The 27,025-nt window shown below is 43.3% G+C and overlaps 4 protein-coding genes across 5 annotated transcripts; 3 read left to right on the forward strand and 1 right to left on the reverse strand.

The window, feature by feature from the left end:
* Nucleotides 1-667: 667 nt before the first annotated feature.
* Nucleotides 668-2,853, forward strand: LOC124998111. Its single transcript, XM_047572306.1, has 4 exons — nt 668-875; nt 1,149-1,319; nt 1,525-1,717; nt 1,826-2,853. The coding sequence occupies exons 1-4, from the start codon at nt 744-746 to the stop codon at nt 1,930-1,932; spliced, it is 603 nt and encodes a 200-aa protein (XP_047428262.1). The 5' UTR covers nt 668-743; the 3' UTR covers nt 1,933-2,853.
* Nucleotides 2,252-9,178, reverse strand: arl6ip1 (ADP-ribosylation factor-like 6 interacting protein 1). The gene is made up of 6 exons (XM_047572305.1): nt 9,007-9,178; nt 8,062-8,195; nt 7,228-7,347; nt 5,733-5,850; nt 5,236-5,320; nt 2,252-3,224 (listed from the first exon to the last, which is right to left on the reverse strand). The coding sequence occupies exons 1-6, from the start codon at nt 9,040-9,042 to the stop codon at nt 3,106-3,108; spliced, it is 612 nt and encodes a 203-aa protein (XP_047428261.1). The 5' UTR covers nt 9,043-9,178; the 3' UTR covers nt 2,252-3,105.
* A 432-nt stretch (nt 9,179-9,610) lies between these two features.
* srrm2 (serine/arginine repetitive matrix 2) lies at nt 9,611-17,605 on the forward strand. Of its 2 annotated transcripts, none has more exons than XM_047571703.1 (14): nt 9,611-9,803; nt 10,641-10,892; nt 11,040-11,135; nt 11,396-11,581; nt 11,756-11,839; nt 11,928-11,996; nt 12,086-12,118; nt 12,213-12,323; nt 12,427-12,565; nt 12,669-14,836; nt 15,581-16,282; nt 16,368-16,442; nt 16,538-16,660; nt 17,192-17,605. In XM_047571703.1, the coding sequence occupies exons 2-14, from the start codon at nt 10,645-10,647 to the stop codon at nt 17,244-17,246; spliced, it is 4,089 nt and encodes a 1,362-aa protein (XP_047427659.1). In that variant the 5' UTR covers nt 9,611-9,803; nt 10,641-10,644; the 3' UTR covers nt 17,247-17,605. The 2 variants fall into 2 exon arrangements, with proteins under 2 accessions (XP_047427659.1, XP_047427660.1); XM_047571704.1 differs by having other exon boundaries at nt 11,931-11,996.
* A 1,257-nt stretch (nt 17,606-18,862) lies between these two features.
* Nucleotides 18,863-26,704, forward strand: si:dkey-16l2.16 (ras-related protein Rab-35). Its single transcript, XM_047571022.1, has 7 exons — nt 18,863-19,021; nt 20,438-21,251; nt 23,296-23,346; nt 23,782-23,905; nt 24,004-24,128; nt 24,346-24,470; nt 25,634-26,704. Exons 2-7 carry the CDS (start codon nt 21,197-21,199, stop codon nt 25,778-25,780), a joined length of 627 nt encoding a protein of 208 aa, XP_047426978.1. The 5' UTR covers nt 18,863-19,021; nt 20,438-21,196; the 3' UTR covers nt 25,781-26,704.
* The last annotated feature ends 321 nt before the right edge of the window (nt 26,705-27,025 follow it).

Here is a 27,025-nt window from a genome sequence, read left to right on the forward strand (position 1 = left end):
CGCACACCAGTGTTGGTGGGGTGCAAAATGGTGAAACAAAGAAGGTTTGTTACTTTCTTTGTTTTAGCAAGGGAGCGACTGTAAACCATTACAGACAAGGACAAACACATGGTCAGGACTAAGACAGAGCAGCGTTTCACTCAAATCGTTTTGAGGCCTACTGTATATTTGTGCACCAAGTACATCAAAACTGTTCGCTCCTTTTCTTTGTCAACATTCACAGTGGCACAGGACAGAGATGCAATGAAAACACAGCTCAACACTCAACAACGTTCTGAAAGTAAACTCGAATTTAAAAGTAAACTTCCGTTTCCAAGTGTGTGAATGTAAGAGCTCAGAGTGTGAAATCACTCTGCGCTTTTCTTGTTTTCTCATTACCATGACAGCAGTCTACACAGAAACAGTTCAGCACCTCTCAGGTGAGTAACAACTCTGTGCTCTGATTATTGGTTTACTGTCAGTGTTTCCCTCAGTATTCTATGACTGTGAAGAGCATTCGTCCAGATTCGTGTTATATATCAGTCATTGTAATCAGATAAATGTCAGATCCAAGCAGGAACTCTGCGCTACGAAACCAAAACACATATGGTTTTGGTTAGATTTTAGGTAAAACTATCATTATGATCCAAGATAACTAGTTTGGCTTCTCAGATTTTTTCTCTGTAACTCACTGACAAAAGAGTACAATAAACTGTAATAGTTAGAACAGAGTTGTTTTCCTGGTTTTCTGCTGTAGTGACGTAATGGACGGAGAGATTTCAGCCCCATGTCCTCACTGTCGAAATAAAGCGAGGCGCTCCAGACCAAGACATCTGCACAAGAGCACCCTGAGCTTTGGAGACGCCCCGTCCATCTACACCACCACCCACACACAGGTCAACCATCACAGGGTCATTTTACTCCATCGTTTCGTAGTTTTACTTGTTTTTGTTTACCTTTCACATATATTTCGTGGAAAGTGACACAAACAGTTCTCTTAAATCAGTAACAGAGCCGTACACAGTCTGGTTTAGGTCTCTTTAAGAACCTGGTAAATAGACCCAGGTCTGGTTTTATTGTATTGAAAACGTAACCTACAAAATAAAAGAACTGTTCAGGTTATTATTAATATTAAATTATCTTTTTGAATCGATCTCGTCTTTCATCAGAGTTTTTCCGGGCGGTCCGCTGATGGACGTCCTCTCATCTTCCAGTTAAGGGAGCCCAGCTTCCCCTCTCAGCACCAGAGTCAACTGGATCTTGGTTACAACATCACACAGCTGCAGAGTGTCCTGTTGTCACACTCTAAAGAGGTGCACGGGCCCAAACACGTAACTCTGGTAAGGCGGGACGTGATGTTTATTTCCTTTTACAATATTGAGCACTTTTAAAATGTATAATTTACCTATTTGTAGCTTAGAAGTTGACAAAGTTTTATGATACAGACATTAGTTTTCATAGTGAGCTACGTCTAGTTAATGTTAGCTCTTTTATTAGCCCCCAGGATGTTAATGATTACTTATTTTTTTTACCAATTATCTTCAGAGAACAGACCCAAGGCTGGAAAACTGGGCTCGGTATCGCAGCCGCCAAACCGCCAGGGAGATCACCAATCCTCAGGATTCATCCGAGACCTCGACCACCTACAAAACAGAGCACACAGTCCCAGTAACGGACACGTCGCCACAGCAGGCCAGCGGCAAACCAACCCGGTGGCACCAACACAACATACTGACGGGTAGCGTGAACTCTGCAGAGAAGAGAGTTGGACATTACCTTATTATTATTATAGTTTCCTTACATCTTCTTTTTTTTGAAAATCAATCACAACTCACCTGGTTTGCAGGTGAACAGAAGCAGACTGCAGGTAAACCCAGCAGACGATCCAGGAACAAGGCGCTGTGGGCGTCGAGGAGCAGGGAGACGGACTGCTGTGCACTCAGACTCTACTGACGACTACACAGTTACACACTGCACATGAATCCCCTCATCAAATATATGAAACTTGTAGGACACCTCTCTGGTTTGTCTCGTCCGAAAGGAAAAACCTCGGACAGTAAAGCGTTGGAAGTGCTCATGAATAGGTGCAAAGTAAAATTCCTTAGAATATAATGTGCTAAAGTTATGATAAATATCTAATGTTGCTTAAAATGGTTTGTGTTTAAATACTAGTTATTTAACAGCAGGACCTTGGTTAGGATTCCCATAAATATCTCAGGCGCAGTCAAGTCTTCTAAATTACCTAGAAATGATCTACAAAGGCTTGTGCGAGTAAATTTAAATGAAACTTTATTCATTTTCTTAAAGACCGCCAGTAAAGACAAATAATGAAATGAGTGTAAAGACCAGAAACGAGGAGACTGAAGAGGAAAGAATACATAAATAATAAGAAAGGACGACAGACGGGGGTAGACTGAAGGATAGGCCTATTTACACTGAGACACCCCACACCAGTAACAGCCTGTGGGGGGTTATCAAAGCACTAATAGACTTTGAGAGTCCAGCTAGCAGCGGTACAGCAGTAGGTCTGTCTCTAGAAAGTCCTGATCACCTTTAAATCCAGTTTCGTTTGTTTTCAGCACTACATTTAAATACAACCAAAGCAGAATAAGCACAAAAAAAGCCCTCATGTAACATAAAAAAAAAAAAAAAAATACTGTGAGGAATCGGGTTAAAATGATGCAGTAATGCTACAATAACTATTCAGTAGTCGATCTGTCTAACAGGGAATGGCATAAAAGCATTACTGGCAACTTAAAACAAAACACAGCTGATCTAAGAAACAGTTTAACTCCGTGAACATCTCGTGTTGATCAAATTGTCTCGTGATAACCACCATTTCGTGACCGCATGCGTGGCAGACACATTTAAAAAGAAAAAAAAAAAAGAAAATATATAGCTAGTGGGTGACGAGGTTGAAATTTCACAATGTGGGAAGAAGAAATTAAACTAAACCAATGTGTGGAAAAAGAAAACAAAAGTGCGTCTCGTTGTGAGGCAGCGAGAGTCTCTTTGTGGCTCTCCTGCTCCGTTTTCTTCAACTTTCTTCAACAAGCTTCTTCCACCTTCCACTTCCTGTTGTGGTTCGTCTCGCCCGAGACTCCCCTCTTCATCCAAATGTCCCGTCTACTCGTTCTTCTTCTCCTTCTGCTTGAGCAGTTTGTTGATCTCCCTCTTGACCATGGAAGCGTACTTTGTGATGACGCCGTGCTGGTTCAGGCCGGGCAGCAGCAGCAGGAAGTTCACTGCGGAAAAACATTAAGATTTCAATCTGCATCATAGCTGGAGGAAACCGAGGTAACCAACTTAAACATGACTGACAGGCAGTCGAACAGAGACACTTCTAGATTAATCCTAGAAAAATGACACCTTTTTTTTTAATGTCCGGTTGACTTTTTATATATATCTTTAAGTTATAATTAAATTTATACATTTTGTACCCAGAGCACTGGTGCAGGACGACAGTCATTTAAGGTCACAAATGATTAATAGCATCAAGTTACAAAGCGTGTTGATTTCTACTTTCTCTACAAGTCAGAGCCAATGTAACGATGATTTGCAGCCGTTCATCAGATCTTCTGAGTTACAGCTTTTTTCCCCCTGAGGCGCTGCTGTGCAGCTGTAAGGTGTGTTCATCACTTCTTTTTTTTAATATTAACAGCAGTTAAGCAACGGTTTCAAATTTTTAGTCTTAGCACTGCAGTGCTAAGACTAAAATGATATAACTTCCTCGATGTATGTGATTAATAAGAGTAACAGCGCTAATTCAATACCCCTCTTACTCTGTGTACTGTCTCAGGAATTTAGGTATTGCTTTACATTACTGTTGCTGCAATTCTGAGTCATATTATCAGGAAGCCTGATGATGAGCACACAGTGACAGGAACAAAGCAGACGTGCCAACACATGCCAAGCGACTTCAGATGAAAAAAGCTTCGCGTCAACTCTGGTGAGAAACCAGAGTGTAATACAGTTAATGCACCCTTGGAAAAAAAAAAATCTAAATGAATCGGCCGTTACTGATGACAGGGTGCGACTTTCAAGTTACTTTTAATTCAGCAACATTTCCAACTGCTGACAAAGTTCATCACTTCTTCCTGTTTCCGGGTCATGTGTGAATACTGGACTGCAAAACCACTGCAGCCACGTTCAGATGGTCAACTTCCACATTCAGCAAATGCATCTGAAAGTGGACATTTCCTCACCAAGGGAGAAAAAGTTTCCGTTCTTACTCTGTGCATTTACATGCGCAATTTAATCGAGAATGTTCAATATACCTAGGAATTTTACCTGGTGTAACAGTGCCTCATAACATTAAATAAAAGTCAACTTAGCGAGAAATATACACAATGTTGACCGTAGTAAATAGAGGCAAGACATGGTTGTTGGTGTGAATGGTGCATGCAGAAATGTGGGGCGTGTTCTACTGTTTTAAGTGTCTTTAAGTGTCGGAGTTGGGGTCTGGGAGGGTTTGCTGGAACATATCCTCCTCCACACTAGGTGGCGATGTGCGTCTTTTCAGCTGGTTAATATGGCCCCTTTTCGTTCGACCGGACAATTTCAAACAACAATAAGATGAATATTAGAGCTTTTTTAACTTCGTATGTAATGTGTGCGGTGTTTAAGGTGCAGATAAGGTGGCGTTATCCCTCAGGCGGTTGTGGAGCATGCGCACATGCGTTATCCAGTTCAAGTCAGATAAAGGGGAAAATGAATTTCCATTGGCATTATCTGGGTCTCTCAATCAGATAAGGAGAATTCAAATTTTAGTCGGATTAATGCGTTTACATGCACTTACGTTGTCCAGTTAAAGTCAGATTAAGGCAATAATTCGTTTTTTTACATATACATGTAAACGTACTGACTGATTATAATTCAATTTCAAATAACCACATGTGCAGCTCAGTAAATCAACCACAGCAAATATCACATCTTCTTGTTAAACCACTAGCAAGATGCTCTGAGGGCAGCTGTCAAAGGCTTTACCCGGTTTAAAATTGGCAGCTGTGTGTACGTATGTAGTTTGGGGAGCCATTTTAGGAGAGCAAGTGATTATATTTTGTATGAGGAGGTGACCTGGATCCCCGATATATAAAACAAAATGTTGTAACATGAAGCGCAAAAGGGAAATGCACAAGAGTCCAACTCATGAGTCAAAATGTTAATAAACAATTATACTGTTACCGATAGAAACCAGAGTATTTCATTAATGCACAAAGAAAAGGATACATTTACTGCAAGTTATAATGTACTCACCAATCAGGTAGGTGAGAAACAGGTTGTGCACCTGCTGTCCGATCCAGGCCACTGCCAGCAGACTGCTGATCACTGAGGCAAAGTACTGTGGAGGTCAGAGAGGCCATGTTACAGTTAGCCTGCAAACTGGCATCGTTTAATACGTTTAAAAGGTCCCTTCCTCACGTGTGCTGCCACATAACACAGGTTCATGTCAGCGGCAGAAAAGATGCAATTTTAAAGGGTGCAACAAAGCGGCAATTGAGAGAAATGAATGTGACTTTATGAGTTTATCAGTCACGCTGCGATAACAGGAGTTTTTCGCTGCCTCTAACCCAGTTTGCGACCTGCTAAGTGGAGCAACGAAGCCAGATCAGCTGACATTTTTAAGTGGAGCACAGAGAAAGCTCCCCGTTGTAATAACGGACATAAAGGCTCCATTTACTGTAGCCGGCTCTCAGGTCCGTGTCTGCAGCTAATTCGCCTTGTTTAGCGTGTTGGGATTAACTGCATTGTACCATTTTGGGCTTCTCTTCCTTGAGGGCGCAGAGGCGCTTCCACCAGCCGACGACCCTGCGCTGGGTCTTCACCAGGTTACCGCAGATTTCATGGAAACGCTGCTGCTGCTCAGTGGTCCTGTGCAGAAGCAGAGGTGGAGGGTTGATTACAAAGACAATCGAAATAGATATTCGCAAACGTTGGTCCTCAAAACCCTAGGTTGGATTTTCAATTTTCAGAATGTATTTCTCATGTTTTCACTATACAAATGAAGAAAATACTTTTAACAATAAAGCATTCACTACAGTTCATCCTGCAGTTCTCGACAACCACATTTCGTTAAGGCAGAGCTGCCAGGCAGACGACATAAAACACGAGGACAGAGACGTCTCATTTAGATGAGGGAAGAGGGGACAGCTGCGGGAAAGTTGTCTTTATTTTGTGCTTAGCCATCGTTCCCTATTTCTGTCCTTGTTGTCAGGGAGCCAAATGGGGACCAGACTCCGATAGCTCCTTTTAACCTACAAATAACTCTCCGGCAGAATCTGCTGCAGTCCAGTTGAGCTGCAGCACAAGCACACGACATAAGCTCAAGGGATGTGATCCACGGTCGCTCATCCTTGGGATACAACTAAAATTACACGGCAAACTACAAGCCTGCATGAGTTCATAACCGCCTCTCTAATTCAATTTCTCCATTTTCTAAACCCTGTTTGAAAGCATGTAAGAACACATTACTCCCCGCGTTACCAATTATTCAAACACAGTCACTGGTGGTTCTTGCTGAACAGGCCCAGCATGTCTGCTGCTGCTGCTGCTGCTGCTGCTGCTTGAGGAATGTTCAGCACAGGTCACGCTTTGCTGATGCAGGGTTATATATCGAGAGGCTGAAGGCGTCTGGTGGAGGACGGACGTCCAACACAGTGTGCCAACTACAGATCGTTACTCAATCCTGTCCTAGGTGTCTGGTTCTCAAGATCTAACGCACACAGCTGAATCAAGAGGTTGTAAAGACGGAGCAATGTCAAAGCTCCATGAAGCTCTGAGGCTCCCTATAGGGCCAGTTTCAGGTGACAACATATTAATATGGCAAAAAGACGTCTGCTGTGGAGACAAGACCCCCAAATTTCTCTCTCTTCCACTTTATTGTTTTTCATGCTGTTTTGTGCTACTAAGTCTTCAGGAATTTCCATCTCTAAACTTCAATACTGATCCATAATTTCCCAGATCAGCACAACACACTTAAATCTTGCAGGTTCAGTTTTACAGCCCAATTTATTCCAACTTTTTGGGACATTTTAAGGAAAATGACACCAAGGTGAGAACAATAGGAATGAAACCGAGTTCAAAAATCTTATTGTTTGTCCAGCAAAAGTTCATGTTGGCACCCGAGTGAATCCTTGTGTAAAAATTAGAGAAAATAATCCACACCAAAGCAGGAGAATATATCATTATAAGAAGGCAAACGAGACTTCAAGGTCATGAGTCAAAATGTCTTCATCCTTAAGCTCTTACCACTTATTGGAGCCAAACACTCGGGGCGCAAGGGTGGGCACAAGGTAGTCAGCCAGGCAGAGCAGCATTACGGTGCAGGAAAGTCCAGTCAGCACTGACGGGTCCAGGTAATAAATGAGGCTGAAGGGGAACGACAGACATTGTTAATTACGCATTTCACGTCAGTTGCTTGAACTGGAGCAAGTGCTTTGTGTTTGAGTTGCTTGTTCTGATTGAGAGATTGTGCTCAAGTGTGTCGAAGTTGCAACATTAAAAATTATCTGCAAATAAGAGGGAACCTCTGATTAAGACATATGGTGTATGCAGAAGTGATTACTGAACAGGAACGCAGTGTTTACAAAAAGGCATTCAGTTAGAGAAAACACTAACATGACCACTGGAGTCTGGATTCTCCAACAATGTGATTGAAGACACATTTTCAAAAACCAAAGAATGTCCCACGCGAAGCACGTTTAAAACAAAATCTAATCTGATGTCCATGTGCTTGTTTCTGCAACGTGAAAATGTTAATCACAACCACGAATCTTTGCGCCACACTTTTTACTAGCGCAGTGCAGCTCTGTTTCAGGGCGTCTGAGGATATCGATATGACTTCCCCAGTAATGACAGGCATCTATAAAGATCACGATTATACAAAAATGATTAGAAAATAATAAAGATTAAGCAACAAACTTTAATGTTTCCTGGTAGTATAGACACTTGAACATATAGACACTTGAACATTCTGTAGTGACATATCTCTTGTTGATCAGAGAAAGGAAATGAGCACTATGGACGCTATGTACTCAGCTGTGGGCAGCCTCGTGATGCAGACACACAGTAAAACGAACTCACAGGAAGAGCACAGTGGTAGCGGCCATCAGAGCTCCAGGGAACCAAGTCTTCTCCCAGCGCAGGACGCGGTCCCCGGCCAGGATCACCTCGCCCCAGCCCTGCAGCTGCTCCTCCAGCTGGGCCGTTTCCTGAGCCTGAACACAAAAACGCAGCACAAATTAACACTGGTCTGTTCTCCTTGAAGAAGCTTGGCAAAAATGTGTGTAATGTCAGTGAATCATTTGGGAGTAAATGGCACGAATCTGCCCTCATAAATCAAGGCATGCAGTGGTGACAGGGTAGTGGATTGACGACACAAGTGCAGTCCCCCAACAGTAGTTTTATTCCGCTAGATTTCGACCTTTTGCAGCTACTGTTTTAAATTAAACACATTTATTTCCTTCGACAGATCCGTTCTACTGTGTGTGTGTGTGTGTGTGTTTAGCGATAAGAAAAGTCGATGATAACGGAATTCATTAGTATGACAGTGCAGTAACCGCGAAAGACCAGTGGAAATGCCTACATATGAACCTATGAACACACATATCTCGTAAAACTACGCCATGTGAAAATGCGGCGTAAATGTCAAACTCGATGTCAGGTTTAACATTTCGCTTCTGCTGGTGGTATCGCAGAGAGGAGGTTCTCTGCTGATGCTAAGAGCAGGAAGCTAAGTGGCTAGTTAGCCAGCTAGTCGCTAGCTGCGCTCACAGTCACAGTCCAGCGACGGGGACTTGGATCGATTTGTCGAATAACCACTCAGAGCTAAATCGCAAGAATGCTTTTTAGATGTTTGGTGCTTGCAAATTCCGTACTAGCTAACTGAATACATCTCCAAACATCCTCGGCTGCGTGGGGTGAACGCCACCAGATTAGCAGCTGCGCTCTACGCTAACGTTACTGCTGCACGCACACCCACAGCAGACACATTTAAATCCCCTCCTCAATAAATTCAAATGTACTCACCAGCGTGTTAGCGCTTTTGTTGTCACCTTCAGACATCGTTACTGGATCGGTCGGTTACGTTTCTATCGTGAATCAGTTTTATTTTTTCGGATAAACGACCCGTAGCGTGAGTGACAGAACAGACTCCCTGCACCAGAACCCACTGCTGCTTTCAGCGTCTCTAACGGTCGAAAAGAGGCAGGATGTTTTTAACTCAAAATTGGACCCGGTGGCATTCTGGGAGGTGTAGTTTTATTTCCCTGTAAAAATAAATAAATAAACAAAATAAAAGTAGATGAAAAAAATCCTCTGCACAAAAAAATAACCCAACAGCGACTGTAACTGTATATGTTTCGGGATTTCTCGGATACATATTTTAATGTCTGCTATTTCAAGAGTATTTCATTTTTTAAATGTCGGTGCACAGGTTGAATTTGGCGATATTTCTATAAACATTATTAGCATTATCTCGACTCACCAATGTCTGTGGGTCTTATTTTAAACTTAACGTTTTACGGGTACGCTTTCTTTTGATAAAGGGCGAATTATTTAAACCAGCTTTCCTTCTGCACCTGAACGCATCCCCTTTTAAACGTGCGAAGCCTGCGCGATGACGTCACTTGGTTTTCATCTCGTTTCCTGTGGTTGGAGACCAGATCAGAGCTACAAGCTAACTGAGTTAGCAGCACTTCTTTATTTTTCACACTTTCAAATACACGACACTTACGGCGTTAGTTTGGCGTGTACTTCTACAGGACGTCATTATTCGCCAGTTTCATTCCGACACCATCTTCTCTTCGCTCCCAGAGGGACGGCTGGTACGTAACACATACGTTAGCTAGCTAGTTTAGGTGGGAATAATTCGGTACGCACAAGTGTGGTTGGGCCTTGAGAAAGAAATACCGTGAAATCCAGCCGTTGTGAATAAAACTGGATTTTTGGGCACCGACATTTCGACCTGTTACTTGTAACATAGTTAACCTTTTCATTGTTGTGTTGATGTCTCTCGGCGTTAGTCATCATAAATTTGCTATCTTACAGACAGACTTAGCAACAGGCCTGTTCTGGCGCACGTGTTAATGCGCGATAAAAATCGATGTAATTTGAACAAAAATAATTTACGGATAAAATAATTTACGCTTGAAGGTGACTCGAGCGAGAGAGGCCCACGCTGTGTGGCTCAAGCCTTTCAGGGACTGCAATGTACAAACAAATCTGTGTCAAACTAAATGCAACATGAATTATAATCGTTTCTGATTTAGTGAAATTACAAGGTTGCGTCAGCGTTTCTGTCAGTTTTGTCAACCTTTTCCAAAGAATTAAAGTCAAATCAATGATCCACTAGACTAGATCATTGTCTTGACCAAAAATGTCTGCCATTTTTTCCATGGTAACTCGGAAGTAGCAAAATAAATAAGTATGCAGAGACACTTGAACAATATACAGGTTAAGTTCGTTGGTATTTGCTTTTAGTCTTGTTGGTCGGTTGTCCCTGTGTGGTGGAGATATTAATGTTTAAAAAATTGTGTTAGCGTGAGACTCTTTTTAGCTTCATGTAGGAATATTTATAACCAAGTTGCTGCCCTCTATAACACTTGTACAAAAGTGAATGACTGAATGAAATGAGGTTGTTAAAAATATCCTTGTCTTTACAGAGCCATGTACAATGGGATAGGCTTGACGACTCCGCGGGGTAGCGGGACCAATGGCTACGTGCAGCGAAACTTGTCGAGCCTTCGAGTCAAACGTCCCCGGGATGAGCGTGGCGGCGAGCGGGACGAGAAGGACCGGGAGAGGCTGGAGAGTCAGCTCAACAGGCAGCCGAATGCCGACATCCTGGAGCACCAGCGGAAGAGGCAGCTGGAGGTCAAGTGTGCCGAGCTGCAGGACATGATGGAGGAACAAGGGTAAAATACGTTGTCATGTGTGGTTTTATATGTGAAAATACCCTCCCATGTTGCAACGGTGGGACGAGAAAGACGAATAATATATAATAGCCCTAAATGTGAGCACAAGCTAGATTGTTAATTTCTCGTCTTCGTTCGCATGCTCAGATATTCTGCTGAGGAAATTGAAGAGAAGGTGAACAGTTTCCGTATGATGCTACAGGAGAAGGAGGAGCCGGCGCAACCCACCTCCGAGAGACCGACGTAAGTACAGCAACATTAAATTGCTCAGTTTAAGACTTTGTAGAATTTGGAAAGTTTGTGAATATCAGATTTTCTTGATTATATTTTCCACTTCACACGATGGCAACGTCACAGCACCAGAAATGTTGTAATCGTTATAAATATAATTCATAATATCATAACATTTGATGCAAAACCTAGCAATGATGTATTAATCACTAGTACATCTCACTGGTTTACACTGCACTGTGCTGGTAACGGTTTGTTCTGGTTTCTTCCAGGGTAACAGAGACTCACGCCCTGGCTGCGGCCAATCAGCAGAAGAACGACCGCCTCCGTGCTGCTTTTGGCATCTCCAGCGACTATGTGGATGGATCTTCTTTCCACGCCGACCGTAAGGAGAGAGAGAAGGAGAAGAAAGAGCAGGAACGGCTCGAGAGGGAAAGGATGCAGCAGCAGAAATATGCGTGAGGAGAACAAATGCAAAACACACCGTACAGACTCCATATCTAAGATATTGTTCTATTTAAAGTGACTCTAACCTCGATTGATATTCTGCAAATGTATTTTTTTTTTAATAAGGAAATACCATTGTGTTAGTTCTGTCAGTGACTCAAGTTCTGTTGCCTTTTGTCCTTTAGGTTGTTGGAAGAGCCGGAGCATTCAGATTCTCCTCCGAAGAAACGCAGTCGAAAGAAGAAAAAGAAAAACAAGACCAGAGACAGGTGAGGAAGTGAACATGGTTTGATCAGAAAATATGGACAGGAGATAGGAGGTCTCATCTTTTTTTTTTTTCATCGTCTACTCTCAAAGCAGCTCAGAGAGTCCGTCCCCGTCTCCCCACAGAGAGAAGAAGAAGTCCAAAAAGAAGAAAAAGAGACGGTATAACACCATCACACTCCTCTTTTGTTCTTGTTTGCTTATTGATTTTAAGTCAACACTGATTGATGACTTGAAAATATATTTTTCAGTGAGGTGTCAGAAGAGGAGGAAGAAAAAGACAGGTATGTGTTTTAAAGTCAGACTTTGGTATTTACTGTTGTTTAAGTTATATCAAATTGTGAGTTAATCACCTGTAAATTTATTTCCTTCATTAAGCTCGTCAGATGAGAAGCAGAAGGTGTCAAAGAAGACAAGCAAAACAAGCCAAAGTCCTCCCAAAACGAAGACAGTGCGTCACAGGAGCGTCTCCTCTAGCTCTGCTCACAGGTCTCATATTTAACACGTTTTTGGACAAACTAACAATTTTTTTTTCCAGACTGCGAATATATCAGTTGTATGTATTTATTAATTTTTTCTGTGGTTTCAACAGCCAGTCTCCACCTCCGCTGAGATCACGTCACCAGAATCAACCTGCTAGAAATGTTGATGAAGGTAGAAAAGGCCGATCGCCAGACAGGAGGAAACGAGGCTACGACGAATACAGCCCACAACGGCAGGGAGGCGAAGGGGTGAGTTTGTGTGCATCAATCCAATAATACTGAACTCGTTGCTTTTGCTTCAAGTAAAAGGAAAAAAACTAAACTGACAGAACAAATATTCTTTGTGATCTAGAAGAGGCCTAATCTGGAGAGAGAAAAAGAGCGGCCGCGTGAGACGGAAAAGACCTCCGCCAAGAGGAGGCACGACTCCTCGTCCCCGTCTCCGCCGCCTCAGGCAGCGAAAAACGCGGAGAGGGAGAAAGGGAGGAGATCCAGAAGCAAAGAGAAGGAGGGCGATAAAGGGAGACGCTCCAGGAGCAGAGAGGCCGAGAAAAGGCGGCGTTCGCGGAGCGTAGGGATGGACAAGAGGAGGCGCTCAAGGAGCATGGAGACAGAGAAAAGGAGGCGTTCGAGAAGCCAAGAAAAGGAGCGGGAGAGACGAAGGCGTTCCAGGAGTAGAGAGATGGAGAAAGGGAGGCGATCAGGGAGCAGAGATATGGAGAGAGGGAGGCATTCAAAGGGTGGAGAAAACGAGAGGGAGAAAGGGAGGCGTTCCAGGAGCAAAGATGTGGAGAAAAAGACGTCTTCAAGAAGCAGAGACATGGAAAAGGGGCGGCGCTCAAGGAGCCGAGAGGTGGACAAAAGGAGGGGTTCAAAGAGTAGAGAATTGGACAAAGGTAGACGTTCAAGGAGCACAGAAAGGAGGGACAAAGGGAAGGAGAGCGTTCCTCAGAGGACCAGACACGATTCCTCCTCCTCATCGTCATCATCCTCTTCCTCCTCATCATCCTCCTCCTCATCTTCCTCCTCATCCGCTTCTCCTCCACCTAAACAGGAGATCAGCAAGGAACGGAGCAGAGACGCCGAGTGGGAAAACGACCGGAACAAACGGGACAAAAAGACCAGACCCGACTCTCCATCTCAGTCGCCCCCTCCTGAAAAGGGAAGGCCGAGGAGGGAGAGGAGCGTAGAGAGAGATCCGCACTCGAGAGCGACGAACGAAAGGGACAGCAGGAAAGATGATACGAAGAGGCAGGAGAGAGAAGCGTCCCCTCATCAGCAGAAAAACGACAGGAGGAGGGACGGACCTCCACCCCGCGGCTCCCCGTCGCCCGCCTCCCGCTCCCCCGTTACCAACGGGCGTCAAAGAGAGAGGCAGAGGGAGAGTGAAAGGAGACAGGAGACAGACAGAGAGAGTGCGAAGGAAAGGGACAGGCCTCAGAACAAGCAGAGGGAACCAGAAAGAGATAGGAATAGAGAGGAGGTTGCCCGACAGTCTGCGGAAAGTCGGCGAGATGGGTCGAGACCCGCCGAGAAGACGAGGAGCAAAAACCCAGAGATGAACGAGCGGCAGGAGAAGGCGAGAAGCCCCGCGAGAGAGAAGACGGAGGAGAAGGCGAAACAGGCCGATAAAAGAAGAGACAGCAGCAGCAGCAGCGGCAGCAGCGGCAGTAGCACCAGCGACAGTGACAGCGATAGCTCTTCGTCCTCGTCGTCGTCCTCCTCTTCGTCCTCGTCCTCGGAAGATGAGGGCACCGCGAAGAAAGTTGAATCTGCGGGGAAGGAGAAGGACAGCCCTGCGAAAAGCGCCCCGTCCGCCGTCGGGGCAGCGGTTCAGAGGTATTTAGCTAATGGCAGAAAAGAAAGTTCTGCCTCTGCATCCGAAGGCGATGGAGCCAAAAGAACCCAGAGGGAGAAAGACGGCGGAGGAGACAAACACGACCGAGAGAGGCCGTCCCACAGAGCTCCCGCGGAGGATCACCTGTCCCGAACAAAAGGCCAGGAGCGCTACAGCCCCACTCAGATGGACAGCCCCAGTCCGCCTCCTTCTCCACCCAGAAGACCGGACAACAGGGGCGGCAGGAGATATTCTCCCCCCGAGTCTAGTGCCGAAAGGAGGAGAGTGGAGGTGAAAAGTGGAGAAAGAGAAAGGGAGAGAGGGAGGGACAGGGACGCGAGCAGAAAGACCACGAGGTCAAGTCCGTCGGCCAGGAGCTCACGCTCTCCGCCACCAAAAACCTCCCCAGCCCGTCGCACTCCACCGAGGCAGTATCAGGAGCCCCCGTTCCGGTCCAGGAGAGCTTCTCCTCCTCCTCCCTCTTGGTCAGACCGGGACAGAGAGAGACAGAGGGAGAGGGACAGAGACAGAGACAGAGAGAGGGACAACAGAGAACGGGAGAGAGTTTTCAGGAGGAGCAGGTCTAGAAGTCCAAGAAGACGCAGCCGGTCCAGATCCAGGAGTCCAAGGAGGCGAAGCAGCTCAATTTCCAGAGGTCTAAGAAGACGAAGTCCTCCCAGCAGGTAACATGGGAACCTTGTGTTTACATGTGTTTATGATGCAGCTTTACACAGGATCATACCTAAGCAGGGATTTATGTCACACTGACACATTTATTGTCTTCTACCCAGTATTTAGTGATTTTTTTTTTATTTGACCTAACCTTACCTTTCCTACCTCGATTTCAATTTTACTACATATGTTAGCAAGAGAGATGGAAATTAACTATGTTTGAGGTTGAATGAGGTCTGTTAATTTACACAAATCTGAACGGATTGATCATTTTTATTGTGCAGGTTCCATGTTTTTTTTTGTTTTTTTTAACATTTCTTTATTGATTTTTCTTTTCCAAAAACTGAATGCAAGTATATTAAAAAGAATCAATGGAAAAGACTTAATATACTTAAAAAAAAACAAAAAACAAACACAATACAGGCCCCTAACTATAGTCCGATAGAGCGGCAATCAACGTTCCTTTAGCATAGAGCTAATGACAAAGCAGACAAACGTCAACCATTTTCTTTTCTGTACTTGATAATGCACAATTCCTGGAATATAAACCAAATATATGCACAGTTTAGGACAAAGTGGCTTTGCAGCACCACAGACAACGATAACGTGTGCCCTTCTATGGATTATTTAATTTTTCTTGGGTGACATACGTTCTCATGCAGGTTCCATTTTTGTTAGTTCTTATATGTTGAATCCACACAACACGCACTTGATCTTAATGCCAGACGTAAAAACAGGGCTTCTGTGTTTTCCAGGTCCCGCCGGTCTCCTTCTCCACCGCGGCGAAAGAGGGCCAGTCGCTCTCTCTCCAGAGAAAGGGAAAGAGAAAGGGAGCGTGATAGAGCGAGACAGAGGGAGGTGGAACAACGGGAACGGGAAACGGCAGAACGGGAACGAGAAAAGGAGCGTCTGCTCCCGAAAGATGTTCCTCAATCCCGCAGGTCCTCCTCGTCCTCCTCCTCGTCTTCCTCCAGCTCGTCCTCGTCCTCCTCGTCCTCACCTTCGCCCACGAGAGAGAGGGAAGACGCAAAACCGCCGACGGAGAGAGACAGGAGAGGAGAGCAAGAGGACAAGAAGCGAGAGGACAGAGAACAGGGTCCCTCTAGAGACTCCTCCCACGCTCCTGCGTCAGGCAGGAGAGGCTCTCAGCCCGACTCGCGCCGCTCCGCTGACGCGACCTCCGGAAAGTCTCCGGCGGCCGGTGGCCAATCGGACGCCAAGCAGCCGTCACGAGGTCCGACCAGGAAGCAGGCGTCACCAGCAGCCCCCGAACCCGCCCCTCCTCCCCCCCAGTCGGTCCGAAACGAGAACGCCGTGAACGGGAAGGAGGCGAACAAGAAGGCTAACAAGAGCAGCAGCTCCAGCTCATCTTCGTCCTCCTCTTCATCCTCCTCCTCTTCATCTTCCTCCTCCTCCTCCTCGGACAGCTCCGACTCCGAGGCGGAGCAGGGAAAAGGGTGAGCTACGGCAACAAACTTATCATATTAATTGATTCATATGTTAAGCTCTATACTCATTACAGTCTTTCTTTGGTTTGAACAGGAACCCAGTCAAAGCTCAAAGCTCTCCGTCTTCATCCTCCTCCTCTGACAACGAGAAGAAAACTAAGAAAAGGAGGTAAGAGAAGAAGAAACACTTACACGTTATGGCTCAAGGTGACAAGACCAGGTTTTATTGCTCATGTTTTTTTCCTTCTGTGTTTCCCCTTTAAGTCCCGTCCGGCCTCAGCGGGTCGCGGCCGATTCATTGAGGGATTCTCGCTCGCTCAGTTATTCTCCTCCCAGACACATGAGAGCAGCAGCAGGAACAGCGGCACCGTCCTCGCCCGGCCGCAGGTCTGTAACCACCGATTTAAAACGGCAACGAGGCAGCAGTTGCGGTGTTTTTTTTAAACGTCTGAATGATAAAATGTTTAAACCGAACCGTGCAGTGAGGGGAGATGAGTCACGGTCATTAAATGTCTCTAAAGTAGAAGATTCGAGTGAGAATTTGCTGTATGAATCAGGACTCTGGCATAAAAATGTATCTTTCAGGAAACCGCTGTCATAGCTGATGATGCAGTTATAAGATTTGCCCTGAAACATAACATATATATATATATATTTTTTTTTTCATTTATTTTATGCTATATTTAAAATTGTTCTCATCCTGGCTGCAATTCATGACACAAACACAAGATGCCAGTACCCATTTCTGCCACATTTTGTCGGCCGTCTCTATCTGTTATTTAGACCCACAGCGACACCTCCCCATCACGCTGATTAGCTTTTATTATACTATTTTTATTTATTTATATATATATATAATTATTTGTGGATGATGCTGATGTGAGGTTTAAAAGCGATGATGTGCTGGTGTTTCGACAGGAGTGGCAGCAGACAGTCGCCGAGCCGCTCGTCAAGCAGCAGACGAAGGAAATGAGCGGACAAATAAACTGGAGACGCCTTCGTCCTCTGTGTTTGAACTGGACTACGACATGGACTGCTAGCCAAGGCGACACCTAACGTCTTGTACATTCTTTTTCTTTTCTTTTCTTTTCTCTCTCTCTCCTAGCTGAATGAGAAACATCCACAAACAGTTAAATGTCACTCTAACAACGTTTCCTCTCGACTCGTACTGTTTGTCGGATTCTACCTGTAGATATGAGCTGTCTGTATTTTGGTTATTATGATGTGACGAATACACGGTTTCCATTTAATGTGAGCAGAAACTATAACATGTGGCGAATTTCTTTGTTGAAAATGATTAATAATGACAATAAAAGGTAATTGTACATTTTATTCGTGTGGATTTGTTGTTTTTTTTAGCTTGATTGTTGTGGCTATCATGCTTTTTACTTTTTATTTCCTCACCCAGCTGGTGAATTCATCCTTAAAAACGCATTTAATGTGGACACATTTTGTAGAAACCATAAACATTAGATCTATTTTTTATATATAGTGTGATATACATGACAAACATTTTCAAGAAATTAGACGATAATCGTGCTGCTCAAATTAATATATGACAACCTTTGTGTGGAATCTGGTCGGTTCAATTCATTTCATACATCTGAATATATAACGGACACTCGATGGAATTAAAAAATGTAGCTCTAATGAAATTGTAGCATTTTATTATGTTATATTTTGTAAGTGAAATGAAAATCAAATTACACAAGAACCCATTTCTCAAACAGCAGTTGAACCTTAACTAGGATTCCTGACGCCTTTGCCGTCTGCTTTTACTCCCCTCCCGAGTGAGACAATCTGCACAATCTGTTGATGGAAATGTTACTCAACTTAACTGACAAAGGCACAAGATGGCTGCTGTCGCAATAATGAAACTGGAATGGCCACATCAGCATTTGTCTTTACCGGTAGTTTCATATCACTCTAATCTCTGACGAGCAGTCCCACTTCAGGTTTTCAATTACTTTGCTTAAAGGTCAGACTGTGAAGTGGTTTTTATGATTTGCATTTTTTTGGTGCCAGTGATTTATCACGTGCAATTAATGGCCATGTTTCCAAATAGTTATAGCATCAATTTGGAAAGGACTTGACAGACACACAGTGACAACAAATGTGCATGAGTTTTCAGTGTCTTTTCTTTTTTAAGTGGTTTACATCCCCTTGTAGTCATTTTTCTTTCTAGTTGTGGTTTGTCTGTCTCGTAGTGTTTTTTTTTTTCTTCTTTTAGTGGGTTTGTAGCTTTTCTACACATGTTTGGATCTCCTTGTGGTTGTTTTTTTCTTTGTAGACATGCATTCTTTGGGACATTTTGACTCATTTGGCTCTAATTTGGTTTCTTTGCATGCCTTTTCAGTTCATTTGTCTGCTTTTCTATTAGTTTTGAGTCATTTGGGTGGTAAATGTTTTAATTTTTTTTTTTTTATTGTAAAATCTGTAAAATCAATGTGAAAATTCTCATGATTATCATTACATCCACCATGGAAACACAGGATACAGAGATGCACTATCGCACATGCAAAGTGATGTCGTAATTGACCCGGCCCCCCCGGTGTGGGCACGGCACTTCCACGGTGCAGTTTTTTCCCACATGATGTGAACGCGGCATCAGATGATGAGAGTGGGTCATCAGGTGTGGTCGGCCAGGAGGGGAGCGGGGATCCAGCACACTTCACCGGGAAACGGCGTCCACCTCGGCCCTGTAAACATGACCCACCGACCGAGCACCGAGTCTACCAGATGACCAAAGTAAGTTTTTCCCTTTATTCATACAGTGTCTGGCTCAAAGTTTCCCCGAGGAGGAGTGAGAAGTTTCCTGACGTGTTTGTATTCGTAGGCCAGGTTCAGGCCCAGGCGCCGTCACTCCAAACTGGATAAACAAATCTGGAAGTTTTAACATTTTCTCACTTTTTCGGCAGCAGTTCGTGCCCTACCACAAAGTAACTGCATTCGTATGGTTTATTTACACTTCTTTGTCTCTCCGGTTGGACTGTTCAGATAAAAACGACTTTGTTATTTTATTTATTTCGCTGTTTCGTTTCGCCCCTACGTTGCCTCCTGGAGACTAACTGTTTCGGGAACTAAAACTTGTGACCGTGGGAACAAGCGGTTGTTTCACGTCGCGAGGAATCCACGGTATGTTATTTAATCGGTGCCGATATGAACAACGTGTTTAAATGATTATTTTAGTGCTGTCACTAATACTTTAATGTGTAGAGTTTCACTATTAAAATGTAGTTTCGTGAGGAAGTATAGTGTTTTCCTAGGAGGTTCGGTGTACCGTTCCTTCGAATCTGGAATAGCCTGGGCAAGGAAGATGTTGTCATAGCACTGGGTCACAAACTGTTCCAATTTTATTTTAATTTTATTTATTTTTATATTTTTAAGGGCACTAGAATAAAAACCAAGCTTGAAAATAGACCTGTAGCCGTCCTTATACTTTCTCCTCACGTCCGAATGAATTCTACGCCGAACTGCCTTCAGATTTTCTGCAAAACATCATCGAAAATGGTTTTTCACCACATTACACGAGACTGTGGATCACACCTGCAACCGTTATGTGTTAAACTTCAGTTCGTCTTCCGTGGATGCGCCAAATTAAACTTATAAAATGCATTGCTGTGCACTCGGATGAGTGTGGCGCAAACTGTGCGCATTCTCACGCGTGTCATGTGTAATGGATTAATTATCTGGAGGATTTGATGTGTGCCGAATGAAAGATGACAAATACAAATGTGCCGTTTTATAGTTCTCCTCATGAGACTGAGATAACAGACACGGTCTCTATCGACTCGCATTAACAAGGTCCCTGCATTTCCTGTTTTTCATGGAAAACTGTCCCAGTGCCAGGTCGCTAATCTCTACTGTTTTTGCTTCATGACTTCAGTCCGCAAATGACAATGACTGCCACATCTTGACAACCAGGGAGGTTTTGTTGTTTCTACCTAGCGATCTAAGCCAAGCTATAGGATGGGGGTGGATAAAGCAGGATGAGGAAGTTATATTTAGTGACTCAGCTGTTGTTTGAGGAGCAGGGAAGGTGAAGGAGGGGCACAGGCCACACACACAGCAGTCAGAAATTACCTGATAATGACCCGAACCCCTCATTGATGTGATTTGGGTTTGATCACGTATCACCTTCTCTTTTCTGTGTTTGTTCTGCAGCTTTGCATCCCTCGGCTCGTGAGTCCAGAGGCGTCCTGTTGTGATGAAACAGGGAACGGGCGACTTCTCCGCCGACCATCAGAGGAACTGAAGTGACATAAAGGGATCGCACTGCTGCAAAGAAAAAGCGGAACATCTCAGTGTCTCGCTTCTTCTTGTAAAAAAAAAAAATAAAAAAATAAGGCATGGGAGTATAAGTGAGCCACGAAAGGATTTCAGCAAAAACTTGCAGTTGCCGGATTAACGGTCAGCGCGACCATCGGAAAATGCCAAGCCGCTCCATCGTGGAGCTCTGGATGTGAAGACGTTGCACTTGTCGAAAGGAGGGAGTGTCCGGGCTGCAGCGACAGAACTGTGAATGAGTGGGGAAATCCCCCGCGGGAGTCGTGGAACTGGGTGGAACTGGAAATAAGGTGGAAACGCGCGCCGGATCTCGGCTGATCAAGCATGAATCATAGGTGCAGGGCTGTCGAGAAAACGCCACGAATTCCGCCGGCTGCTGTGGTTTCACTTTGCAAACAGGATGATCTGAAGTGAAACTGTGGGTAAAGACAAACGTTAAAGAAAGCAGAAATTCAACTGGAAATGTCTCCTCGTTCTGGCAGGATAAGGATACCTGTGATTCGTGGAGAAACTCTCGTGTTACTGTGAGCTGGTAGCTTTTAGAACTGAAACACTGCATGTGCACTTGGATAAAAGGAAGATCGCCTCCTCCTATGAAACTGCTTTTTTTTGGAAATTCAGCGAGAGGCCATCCAAATGGCAGGGAAAGACTACAATCATCTCTTTAAGCTGCTCATCATTGGAGACTCCAGTTAGTACATTTTTACTTAATTTAAAAATGTATCCGTGTGTTGTTTTTATGGTTTTATTGAAGAGCCATGTGACTTTAATCCTTCCATATTTACACTGGTGTTTAATTATTATTATTAAGTGCCTCTTTAATGCCTAGCAACAGAGGTAGATAGTTCAAAGTCATAATTAAACAAACTAACAATTAAATATGTCCTATAAACCTGACTTTCTATTAATAGACCGCCTGACAGATTTGTTAGATTTGCTCCACTGTGTTGTCCTGATTCTGTAGAGGAACCTTGGTGAAGTCATTTTATTATAAATCCATTTTTGTTTTTTTGTAATTAGCACCCACACAAGTATATTATTATCTTTCTGATGCCAGAGACATTTGGGCATTTTTTGCGTAAAAAGGTGACTTTCTACAATGAATCAATCATCATAAAGGTTGCGTTGAATTTACCGTCCGATGGTGAATGAACTGACCCAGACCAGAAGTGAAACCATCAGTTGGTGATAATCATGGTTGGTTTCACGGTGCCTGAGGAAATAATGAAAGTGTCTTCTGTAAACGGAGGTCAACAACTTCTCACTCTGCTGCTGAGGAACATTAAGTCAGGACTCAGAGTCTTTGCTTTCAGATCTAACTCCGACTGCTCTCAGGTTTTCTTTCGGGAATTCTTTAGGTGTTGTCAAACTTGATTCACATACTGATTCTTATCAGTTTCTGACTGATTCGCGATGTGAAAAGTCGCAAAACATCTGAACTTTTTGGCTGTTTTCCATTTGGAGGTGGAGACTTCAGCTGATGTCGCGTCATTATGACTTTGTTAAGCTCAGAGCTCCTGTCGGCCTCGACTGTCTTCTATTTCCTGACATGTCGCACTAAAATAAACAAGTGACTGTCGTACATATTCAGAATGAAAGTAATAGTTGGTTGCGGTTAGGATTAGTTATCTGCGTGTGTCTAAATGAAATTATACGTTTGCACAAAGCCTCATGATACAAATTTCAAATCATTTTAAAATAGCGCAGCAGCAACAATTCCTTAATTTGTACTAAGTGTGTGAACACAACATAACGTTTTCTACTCACGATTAAGTTAAAATAACAAATGAGTTCAATATAAACTTCATAGATATTCTACTTTTATTATTTTATTATTACTGTAATCCAGAGGCTGTTGGGGCAAATAGTCCATCACTGATGAACATAAAAAAACAAAAACATTTTAGGGCTGCAGGACATGCTCAGTCATTGTGTGTCACCTTTGTCCCTGCACAAAAGTATTTTTGTAGACCGATTAGATTTCATTGTGTCACTGCAGCTGAGACACACGTCTGGATGGAAACATTGTTTCAGGAAGCTCCCGCAAGTTCTCATAAATCTGGAAATAATTCAGTGGTTTTATTGGACAAGTTTAGCCACATTTCCTTAAAGTGTGGTTCCTATTATTTACAGGATCGTTGAATCTTCGATCATTTGTGTTGAATCATGCAAAGGTTTTAATGATTCATCGTGCTTGTCAAGTCTTGTTCTAGCACTTATCATTCAACCCACCCTTTATTAAAAAAAGGCTTCACTCATCAGGTAGATTGGCATTTTACCTCTGGGGGGAAAAAATGTGTTTTGTTTTTCTCCAGGAAAATGATTTTGATTTTCAGACTCTTAAATCTTAAAAAGCAACATGTTTCCCTCTGACAGCTTGTTCAGAGAAAGTTCTCACTTTTTTTTTTTTATGTTTATTTTCATCTGCAGTTCCAGATTATTATTATTTTTTTTTTTGCACGTATCACATATGATGTCTGAAGGATGAAATTCCTTCATTCTGCTCAGCCACGTCTTTAATGAACATGTCGCGTCTTGTGATTTTCTGCAGATAATCGCAGGACGTGATTTCAAGGATTTAGCGTATTAGCGCACATGTTACCAGCGTGTGTTCAGTCTCTGCCCTTAATTCACGCTTTCCTTGTGTATATATTTTAACAGAAGGCTGAAGCGAAGCCTTGTTTGTCGGGATTACATGTTGGATTTCACTAATCTGGTCTCTGTTTCCCTCTCAGATGTGGGGAAAAGCAGCCTCCTGCTCCGCTTTGCAGACAACTCCTTCTCTGGTGAGTTAACGCACCAGACTCTTATTCTAAGAGGGGAAGGCATTTTATCACGTTGAGACATCTTATCGCCAGAGTTTATCAGAGCTGTCCTAACGTGTTGGAGGAGCTCCAAGTGCGGGGTAGATGTTTACAGACGTACTTCTTTGATGCATCTTTCTCGGAACGCACTGTTACTTTACATCTCACATGTGTTATCACTTTGTGAAGATTCGCTAAACAGATTTCGCTACGTTGTAATTAATACAATGATATTAATACTGTCTGCATCTGGGAGGCAGGCCTTCAGTGGACAAGTCTAAAAATAATTAAGTGAATGGATCTATTTCTACATTTCTGCACTAGGATTTATTGTTGTTGACAGTCATAAGACGCGAGTCATGATCCCGCCGTCTCGGACGTCGCGGCGTGTTTGTCTCATTCTGATCTTCTCTGCAGGCAGTTACATCACGACCATCGGCGTCGACTTTAAGATCCGGACAGTCGACATGGACGGGGAGCGGGTGAAGCTGCAGATCTGGGACACAGCCGGGCAGGAGAGATTCAGAACCATCACCTCAACGTAATACTCTCCGGAGTGTTTTATTTTTCTAAATACAGCTGTGATTACACGACCGAGACCCTCAGTTTATTCGTCTGCTTCGTCTTTCTTTCCTTCAGGTACTACAGAAACACCCACGGTGTCATTATTGTTTATGATGTGACAAACCCAGAGTCATTTGTGAATGTGAAGAGGTGGCTAAACGAAATCTCCCAGAACTGCGACAACGTCTGCAAGATCATGGGTAGGTCGGATGTATTGAAGCAGAAGTTTGTTTGATCACTACCGGGCACATTTATGACACTTGAGCCAGAAACTGCTTCACCTCCATCAGTGCAAAAGTAACAGTTCGTTGTACTAAAATAATCAACATTCATAGTATTATTATTATTATATGGATAGAGTTAAATATGTCTATAAACTATTTCAGCACTGTGGGTAAATTTCCTTTTTTTTTGCAGTGGGAAACAAAAATGACGACCCCACCAAAAAGCAGGTGGATACCCAGGATGCTGTGCGTTTCGGGGAGTCGGTCGGCGTTCGTGTTTTCGAGACCAGCGCTAAAGAAAACATAAACGTGGAAGAGGTGAGCTACGGCACCTGGGAGTCACTTCTTGTGCAAAAAAAAAAAAAAAGAAATCCCATTTTCTTTAACACTGAGGATGACGGATCTGCATGTGAAGATGAATCGTGAGTTTCTGCCCTGTTGGTGAATCGGATATCGAAAAGCAGAACCAGGCCACGACAAAGAAAAACGCCCACGACACCCAAGTCCGTTAAAGTTCAAAGATAATACCAAGATAAATCTCCCTGACTTCCTCAGCTTTCTCGACTCTACAAACAAACGAGTAGTGATTCAGGGTCACTCTGCTGGAAAAGGTTGGTTTTCAGAAATTGGAAGAGAAGCGGTAACTTCCAGAAACTGACGGAGGCTCTAAAAGTTTTTGGTTTGAACTTTCAGCTAAAAGGTCCCTCGTCCCTTCATCCACAGCACTGTCACTAGCCACCGACTGGAAAAATGTCATAAATTATCAATATAAAGGGCACATAAAACACTTTTATAGGTATAGACCCCTTCACAATGTGTAAACAGTGTGATGTATTTTGGGGGGCGGGGCTTAGCTGGAGGCAAAACATCTCACACTATAGCCTGTAAATGACCATTAGCCATGGACTGTTTTAGCAAGAATGGACGAGAAAAACTCATATTTTAGAGAATCTACGAATACGCTCACTCCCCGAGACCGTGAGTGTTTTAAAAAGTTGACCCTGATTAATGGGGCTACATTCACTGACCCCTACACTCACTAAATGGACAATTTGACCATTTGATAACACAGAGGGGACGAAGTCTGGTCTGTCTTTATCAAGTGAAGCCTCTCCAACAAAGATATTACAAGAATTAAGCTGAACCACTGTGGAGGGTAACGTACTAAAAGCAACTTCTGCTTGGAAACCCCTGAAACATACAACTAATGTTGTGTTAGCTAGCCTAGTGGTTAGCATTAGCATTAACCTGCAACAAGAATCCGCCAAATAATGATTAACGTAACGTAATTTCGGTCAAAATTTAGTCTAACCCATAACATTATCCAGGCAAAAACTGATGATCTGTTAGATATTAATCGTACCTGATATCAAGTGTGTGACAGTAACAGCTGATGTTGTGACATCACAATGACGAAGGACTTGAAGGCGTCTCTATAACACTTTTTTTTTTTTTTTTTTTAATTCTTTCTTGCCGTTTAGATGTTCATGGCCTTCACCCGCATGGTGCTCCGGGCCAAGAAGCAGAGTCAGAACCGAGCAGAGAGGGAACGAGAGCGAGAGGACACGGTCAACATCAACGCCCAGAGAGACCGAGACCGCAGGAAGAGAGGGAAGAAGTGCTGCTGAGACGCCAAAGCCACTTATCGCTTACACAAAATAAAAGCATTTAGACAAGATTGGGAAAACCGTGCCTTAAGAGACGAACGTCTCAAACGGCAAATATGAATGTTAGAAGCTGCACGGTTTCATTATTTACTGTGCCAAGTCGCAACAAGACGGGCTGTAGGGTTTACGGCCGGTTGTTGAGGTAGCTGAGCGATTTACAGTCTACCAGCACTGACTGCATGTAGCAGCCACATGAGTTAAAGGGTCATTCTGGTGTTTTTGCATTTCGTTTTATTTTAACACGTGATGCAGTATTTGTCCTGCTGGTAGTGGAACCTGCACATGGAGCATTAATGTTTTAATATTTCCGTCCTAAACGTTCTCGTGCTGTTCCCACCCCCTCCGACGTGGCCTTCAGGGGCCTCGGTAGAAATCAGACCTCATCCTGATAATCAAACCCGAGGTGTCGGTGACAATTCAGACGTCTAAAATCAAACGAACATCCCACTCGGACACGAATAACATCAACTGAAGTCAGACCTGACGTCTCATCACGTGTCTGTTAAATATTACTGAAAATATGGAAAACGTTCAGAAACCGTGTGTGTGTGTGACTGTAGTGAAACTAAAACATGTGAAGACACCAGTATAGTCCTTTAACGTTATCCTAGAACCACTGTTATGTCTAATGTTTAATACTGAACAAGTATTTAACCTCTAAAAGGGATTTTTTTTCTTTTTTTTTGTTGTTTGTTTGACGTTGTTACTAAAATTGTAACCCTAACAGGTGTGAGGAATTTGCCTTATTTTAAATGAGGCCAGTAATCCGAGACGTGTGTATACTCCACAGTATGACTCCAAGATGTTTGTTTTAATGTAAATCTCTGTTGCCTTGCAAATGTCTCCAAATCCAAATAAAGCAATAAGTCCAATGACTGTCTACTACAGATGTGATGATGATTCATAAAAGTCTCGGAAAGAAAAATAAGATTAAAAACATGTCAAAGTGGAGTTTACTAAATTTAAATGTACATTGTGGATCGATAACTTCGGAGGATTTTAAAATGTCAAAATAAAAGCAGGGGGAGATGCTTCAGTTTTGGTAAAAGTAGCAACAAAATATACTTTAACGTCATTATTACTGCAGTTAAAAATGTAATCTGAATGATTATTTGTAGGAGCTCATTGTTGTGGTTGTTTCATCTACAAAAATGCATCATATTTTTGCCAGATATAATGAACGCAGACATTTCCCTCTGAAATTTA

The sequence above is a fragment of the Mugil cephalus genome, chromosome 20 (assembly GCF_022458985.1).
Source record: "Mugil cephalus isolate CIBA_MC_2020 chromosome 20, CIBA_Mcephalus_1.1, whole genome shotgun sequence".
Classification (NCBI taxonomy): Eukaryota; Metazoa; Chordata; class Actinopteri; order Mugiliformes; family Mugilidae; genus Mugil; species Mugil cephalus.